Source organism: Lolium rigidum, chromosome 7 (assembly GCF_022539505.1).
Source record: "Lolium rigidum isolate FL_2022 chromosome 7, APGP_CSIRO_Lrig_0.1, whole genome shotgun sequence".
Taxonomy (NCBI): Eukaryota; Viridiplantae; Streptophyta; class Magnoliopsida; order Poales; family Poaceae; genus Lolium; species Lolium rigidum.
In genome coordinates, this window is record NC_061514.1 from 327,299,840 (window position 1) to 327,306,695 (window position 6,856).

Sequence of the window (6,856 nt, forward strand, 5' to 3'; positions counted from 1 at the left end):
TATGCGCTCACTGGAAGCGTCTGTTGTGGCTCTTCTTTCATCATGTTTCTGTTGTAACTTTTCTAACTAGCATCTTGAACGGCGGAGTTTATACTGATATGCTTGTAGCACTACTGGTGAAGCTTGTGTAGTCACCGGCTCTATGCCGTTCATGGCCTCTGTCGCACTATCCCACGCATCTTGCGGTACCTGCACCTTTTCTCTTGGTTGAGCTCCCACATATTTATTCCCTGTTCCTCTTGTAAGATCTGCAGGATCGACATAGGGGTTTCCTAAATCATTGAAAGCCTTAGATTCTTCGTCAGCTTCACGGCCTGATCCCGTGATTACACAAATCTGGTGGTATGTTGTATTTGTGTTTTCATCGAACTCGGTATAGGTGACACCGTCGTATAGATCGGCGAAAACCTCCATATTAGCAGAGGAGTTTGTTGTTTTGGTGAAGTCAAAGTTGATGAAGCTTTCCGAGTCGCTATCTTGAGATAGATCGGTTTCCGTGATCGACCCGAAAGTCATCTCATCGAACAGATCGACGAGTTTCCCGCTATCAGCGGGCTAGGTGAAGCATGGCGGCGAAACTTCTTCGTCACCTGACTCAACGGATGATGCCGACGATCCTGTGTAATCAGGCACAGCCGCCAAAGTTCCCAAAAAAATTAGTGCCGAAAAACAGTGTGATCCTTCTTTCCCGACGAGGAAGAGGAAACTCCTGAACACCATCTCCGCCGATTCCTCCATATTGGCATATGCATGCAAACGGCGTGAGGGTGAGGAACAAAATCGACAAGATCAGGTTGGACTCGTTTACCTCCTTCCATCGTGTTGCTCGTAGTCAATGATTATGTTGACGATGCCATCGAGATCAGGACCTTGCGACCTCCAATTCCCACAGACGACGCCAATTGATGAGGGATTAACTCGTCAATGCCTATGTGTTGTAGACTCAGGGTTTCGTAAGAAGTAGAGGGCAAGTGGATCTCGAAGGTTTCAGCCGAACAAAAGTGCTCAACTCAATATTACGGTGGCTAGGGTTACAATGATTCGATCCTTCTCTCACCCTCGGCTTCCCCTTTATATAGGAGGCGAAGCCAAGGCTTTTCCGAGTCGTACAAGTTACAATTTATCGGGCCTCGTTGGTCCGTTCCCTATATTGATACAAGTTTCCTATAATAACTCTATCTTCCTAATCCGAGGATCTCCAATCTTCTGGGCCTCCAAAGCTTCGAGTCCATGGGCTTCCTGCTTTCCTGTGGACTAGGGGTATTGATTCGACATGCCCTGTAGTCATACCTATCTCAGATGGTCTATGTGCAGATATCATCCGCGCAAAATACTTTGGTGGCCGGGACCTTTTTGATGTCAAGGTACCGACCCAGGGCTCCCAGTTCTAGAATTCCATACAAAAGATCAAATGGTATTTCAAGCTAGGAGCCAAACATGTGGTGCGCAATGGGAGACGCACCCGTTTTTGGCTGGACTGGTGGACGGGTCGGGACCCCTTTATGGCCATATTCCCTTGCCTATTTAGCTTTTGCAATAATCCTTTGGTCTCAGTGTTCGATGCAAGACCACGGGAAGGGAATCCCGAGGTTTGGGAACTTGCATTTAGGAGACGGTTTGGACTCGCCGAGGCTGCTGAGTGGGATAACTTGTGCCGAGAAGTCACGTGTTGGCAGCCAGCGATCGAGGAAGACAAGGTGTCTTGGTCACTCGAGGCATCTGGGGACTTCACATCTAAATCGGTCTACCTTGGACTGATGTAGAGAGCGACAGTCACCTGCTTCAAGGAAAGCTTGGTGCACGAGGGTCCCTTCCAAGGTCAAGGTGTTCTTGTGGCAACTCATCAGGGGACGTCTCCCGTCCTGTGAATAGATTGCCAAGCAATATGGACCTTCGGATCGGAGGTGCGCGTTGTGCTCTAAGATAGAAGATTGCAACCACATCTTCTTCTCTTGCCCCATCCCCAGATTGATGTGGGCTGGAGGTAGGGAACTCCTATACTATGACTGGAACCCCGCAGGGGCGGGGGAGTTCATTGCAATCGTCCAGGGCCTTTATGGCCCCCTTCGTAGGCTGGTTTGGTTTACGTTCGCGGCTCAATGCTCGACCTTGTAGACTATCCAAAAAAAAACTAACCATTGAACGAAAGATGATTGGAAACCCAGCTGATGTCTTTTATTGGATGTTGATTCATATGCAGTGTTGGAGGGTTCTGCTGAGACAAAGGGACAGGGCGATGCTAGACGTGGCGATGGGCGACGTCAGGAGATTGTACGCGAGGTTGCGAGCTGAGTAGCGGAGGACTCTTAGTGGACGCTCGATCATGGACTTTGTCATTTCCTCTATCTAGTTTGGTTGCGTGCGTGTGTGGGCATGTATCCGTAAAACGCTTGTAGCGTCAGTTCGTCTTCCTGGTGGGTTTGGTCGGGCAGCTTCAGCTGTAGTGGTGTGTACTATGTTTGTGAACTATCCGTTTCACCGTGAGGGCTTTATTTATAAAGCCGGACCATGAGGCCGTATGTTTAAAAAAAAAGTCTGAGGTAATTATTCACGTGCCGTGGCGCCTCGATCTCTTTGATTTGAACTCAGATCTTTTCCTTTGAAGATTCGAACCTTTTTTTTGGAACAAGCCTCTGGCCAGACGGTGCTCCAAAATATACGCTTTTGATCTGTTGGCCCTGACCGGAGCTGTACAATTACGTGTGACTCTGCGAGGCATGAGGGTGTTATAAAAGCGACAAGCAAATAACAAATAAAGATAAAGGTAAACGCAGCGGAGACACAAGATTTAACGTGGAAAACCCCTTCCAACACATAAGGGGAAAACACCACGGGCGCCAGCCAGCAAAACTTCACTATATCGGGGAGTGTTGACAAACGTCGTGGTTTATCTTATAATCTGATAAACCCTAGCCGACGGCTTTCAAGATTTATATATAGACGGTGCCAACGATCCGTACCGTACTGCGGGGGGCTGCCGACCCCCGCACCCCACTCGCAGGCATCCCTGCAGGGCACAACGTATGGGCTAACTTCAGGCTCCGCTACACTTCGGCCCAAGCCTACCGACGACGGGCCTCGCTCCGCTCGTCAAAAGTTAGCCTCCCTTTAGTATATGAATTTGGATCATAATATAACAGAGGGAAGCGGTGTATTATATGCTCTTTAAGAGCTGTGTAATATATGTGCTGAACAGTGTTTCAGAGGTAGCCAACGGTTTCAGTTAGAGAGATATCAATGGCATGGCGCTATAGAATTGATTACCGTGAATGTAGATTGCGCTAAACTCCATCGCAACCCGGTGAGATATATAGATATTCAGTATTTGACGGGTCACAAACTCTTTACAACTTGTTGATCTCAAAGTATTTAACAACTTGCATACACACACAATTATATGTGGAACTAAAAGTAAAACCCGGAAAGCGGAGTTGTCATCGAAAACTGAACCAAGAGACTCCATATATCGATTCCTAGCTGGCAGCTTATGCCTTGCCGGACTCCTCACAACCTGGTGGCTTGAAGGCGATGAAGCTGACGCACTGCACCTGACGGATGTTGTCGAATCCGATGATGCGGACATAGGCGTCAGGGTACTCCTTCTTGACCTCCTCCACCTCCTTGAGGACTTGGGCGGCGTCTGTGCAGCCGAACATGGGCAGCTTCCACATTGTCCAGTACCTGCCGTCGTAGTATCCAGGAGTGCTGCCGTGTTCACGGAAGATGAAGCCAACCTTGCTGAACTCCAGACAGGGAACCCATTTGGAGCGGATCAAGAAGTCAATCTGCTTGAGGAGGGCCTCCGCCGAGAGCGGTGGCAGGTAAGATAGGGTCTCGAACTTCTTGATGCCCTCAATCGGCCACACCTGAATTGTTGAAAGAACACACACTCAGCTCAATACTTGATGCTAAGTGATTTTTTTTCTTCTTTTGAGGGAACATCAACCATTTGTTCTTTTAATAAAGTGAATTCCAGTTTGACCTCTACTCGTGCATTTGTGACACTAATTATGCCATCTCGTCTAGATTACAAATTTTAGAGACTTTGGGCAGTCTTCTTCTATGCATATCTATTAGACAAGGTGTGAAGTGATGATTAAGACTTCAAAATATTAGGACAACGACAATTATTTGAACAGATGGTGCAGAAAAGGTTGGACAAGATCATGCCAGCCTTATCTAACAGAATATACATAATGCTAAAATGGAGATAAACCCATGTTCGAAGTTTTATAGGAGGTGAACTTCCATAAAATGTTCACTAAATAGGATAATATATATGTGTCACTAGTGCAGAATTATGGAATAAAAAGTGGACTTCACTATTTTTTATACATTTTCGGTTGCACTAATGAAGATATATAGGTATATAGAGCTGTCTTAGTAAAGTATTTACAAAGAGGTTTAAATAAAGAGAGTCGAGTCATGATTGATGCTAAGTGAATTGGACGGACGAGAAAACTCATGTGTTTCGTTTAAAATTTTCCATACCTGCATGCATCTGATCCTTCCACCATTGCTGACGCTGCCGAGGCTGGCGGCGCTGCGGCGGCTGACGGGGAGGCCCGCGGTGGACTTGAGGCCCTGGAAGGGTGCGACGGTGGTGGCCGAGGAAGCCATCACGGTGGGAGCCATGGTGTTGGAGGGGAGCAGGAGGCAGGCTACACTTGAGGCCCCCATTGCCGGGTCACCCAGGGTATATATAACCATGTGCTCAACCCCGTTTCTTTCTTACAGGATGTGGAAGGGGTGGTTGCCGTTCACCTGCTGCCTTTTTTCCTTATCCTCGTGGATCAGTGGAAGAGGCATGGCCGTCGGATGCATTGTGCGTGCTGAAAGTTTCAGTCGTAGGTCCCTGGTTATGGTCGCCACATATCCTTTTTTCCAACTTTGCATGTTTTCCTTTTCATTCCATCCCGCGGTAGGTAGGGCTTGAAAGATGCTTCCTGTATTTATTTGACATTGTGACTTGAGTGGTACAGGAAAAATCTTAAGAACATTAATAAATTATTTGACGTTGTAAAGCTAGCTGCCAGACAAGTAAAGAGCACGTACTGGCCAGCATAAAGCCAAGATTGATCCTATATCCACATCGGTGGGAGCTAGCTAGCAACATTAATAAATTATCCTAAGAAACCTTTAAAAATAATCCCGAGATGTTGCTCAAGAATTCTCAAATAGAATTGGACACACATGTACACCACCCTACTTATTTTCCAATTAACATCTTACAATCAAATGCAGAGCATATCCATACTACGCATTGAAACCCAGCAGCAAACCAGGCATCTACATACAATCAAGCTTCTAATTTTGAGCAAGCTATTGTGTCATTAGAGCATCTCCAACCGCGTCCCCCAAAGAGATTTGGGACGCGCCGGACAAAAAAAAAATGTTCCCAGTCGCGTCCCCCAAACCTCTTTTTGTCCGGCGGCCCAGTACGGTGTCCGGCGCCCCGAATCTGTCCCCGCTACACAGGGGACGCTCCGGGCTCGCCGGACATAATGAAAAGCGAGGCGAGGAGGCGCGGGATCGATGAGTCAGCGGCACAGGAAAAATGTGTCCCCCTCTCCCGCCAAATCGCGCCTCTCCCGCCACATCGCGCCTCTCCCGCCGCGCATTTCTGCCCTCCCAACACATTTTACCTCCTATCCCGCCGATTTATTTATCCCTCCCGCCATCGCTACTCTGTTCCTCCCGCCGCCGCTACCCTCTCCCCATTCATGGCGCCGCCGACAGCCCCCAAAAAAATGGCCAAGAAAGCGGCCAAGAAGTCGTCGGGCAATGAGACGAAAGGGGCAAAGGCGCTCTTTGCGAAGCCTCAGAAGGTGCTAGCTCCGAAGAAGAAGCCGGAAGGCTGGACCGAAGATCAGTGGCATCAAGATGTCTGCGCCGGAAGATGTCGACGGCAGAGCGGAAGGGACGGAGGGCGGCGCAGCTGGAGAAGGAGGCATTGGCGGCGCGCACGCACCAGCACGCGCTGGCCGGGTGTATCGCTGCCACAAACGCGAGCCCATGGAGTACGTCGGCGTCGGTGTACATTCCGGGAGTGGTCTCTTCGTCGACATCCGGGTACTACAACGACGGCTCCTCCGCCACTCCCGGGTGCGTGACGCCAAACTTGTCGCCGCACTACCAGGATACGCTGCCGCATAGCGGCTTCAACCCCAACGTCGTCTTCTACTCCCCGGCGTACGAGAAAGCGCCCCAGCGCGAGCCAGGACCCGGTGCGGACGGCGCCCCATTCACTGGCCGCAGGGGCCCGCTTGAATTCGAGGGCGCTGGTGCTGAGAAGGAGGAGGAGGAAGGGGGGAGGGGAGGGGTGGAGGACGACGAGGACGAGGACGAAGAGGGCGGCGACGAAGAGGACGAGGAGGACGCGGGTGCCACGGAGGATGGCAATGATCTCGTGGAGGTTGACGCGGCCGGCGTGAGGACGAAGAAGAAGAAGAATTGGGCGAGGATCAAGGCTGAGTTCGATGAGCGCAAGCTAATCAACAACGACTACAACAAAGTGACAATGAAGAGGAGCCAAAAGGCAATATCGACGCGATGGGCCATCATCCAGGCGTTGGTGGACATGTTCCATGGGTTCCATCACGAGGTCAAGACCAGAGGCGACAACGACATCGACGTCAGCAGCGTGGTACGACTCTTTCTTAGCTAATCTGTAGCGCCTACATTTTGTTCGACGATCTTTGATTGTGTTTCCTGTTTTTAGTTCGACAAGGTTATGGATATGTACCGAAAGAACTCGAACGGGAAGTCGTTAGAGCTGATGCATTGCTATACCAAGCTCATAAAGAACGAGAAATGGCGGCTGATGCGCGTTTCGTTGTCGAAGAGGAATGACGCC

The 6,856-nt window shown here is 49.6% G+C and overlaps 1 protein-coding gene across 1 annotated transcript; it reads right to left on the reverse strand.

Moving 5' to 3' along the window:
* Positions 1–3,260: 3,260 nt before the first annotated feature.
* On the reverse strand, positions 3,261–4,695 carry LOC124674361 (ribulose bisphosphate carboxylase small subunit, chloroplastic 1-like). Its single transcript, XM_047210402.1, has 2 exons — positions 4,492–4,695; positions 3,261–3,866 (listed from the first exon to the last, which is right to left on the reverse strand). The coding sequence occupies exons 1-2, from the start codon at positions 4,678–4,680 to the stop codon at positions 3,486–3,488; spliced, it is 570 nt and encodes a 189-aa protein (XP_047066358.1). The 5' UTR covers positions 4,681–4,695; the 3' UTR covers positions 3,261–3,485.
* Between the last annotated feature and the right edge of the window lie 2,161 nt (positions 4,696–6,856).

Coding starts and splice junctions, on each gene's coding strand:
- LOC124674361 (XM_047210402.1), bottom strand. CDS start 4,680: ATGGGGGCCTCAAGTGTAGCCTGCCTCCTGCTCCCCTCCAACACCATG. Junction 3,867..4,491: donor GAAGGATCAGATGCATGCAG/GTATGGAAAATT, acceptor TCAACAATTCAG/GTGTGGCCGATTGAGGGCAT.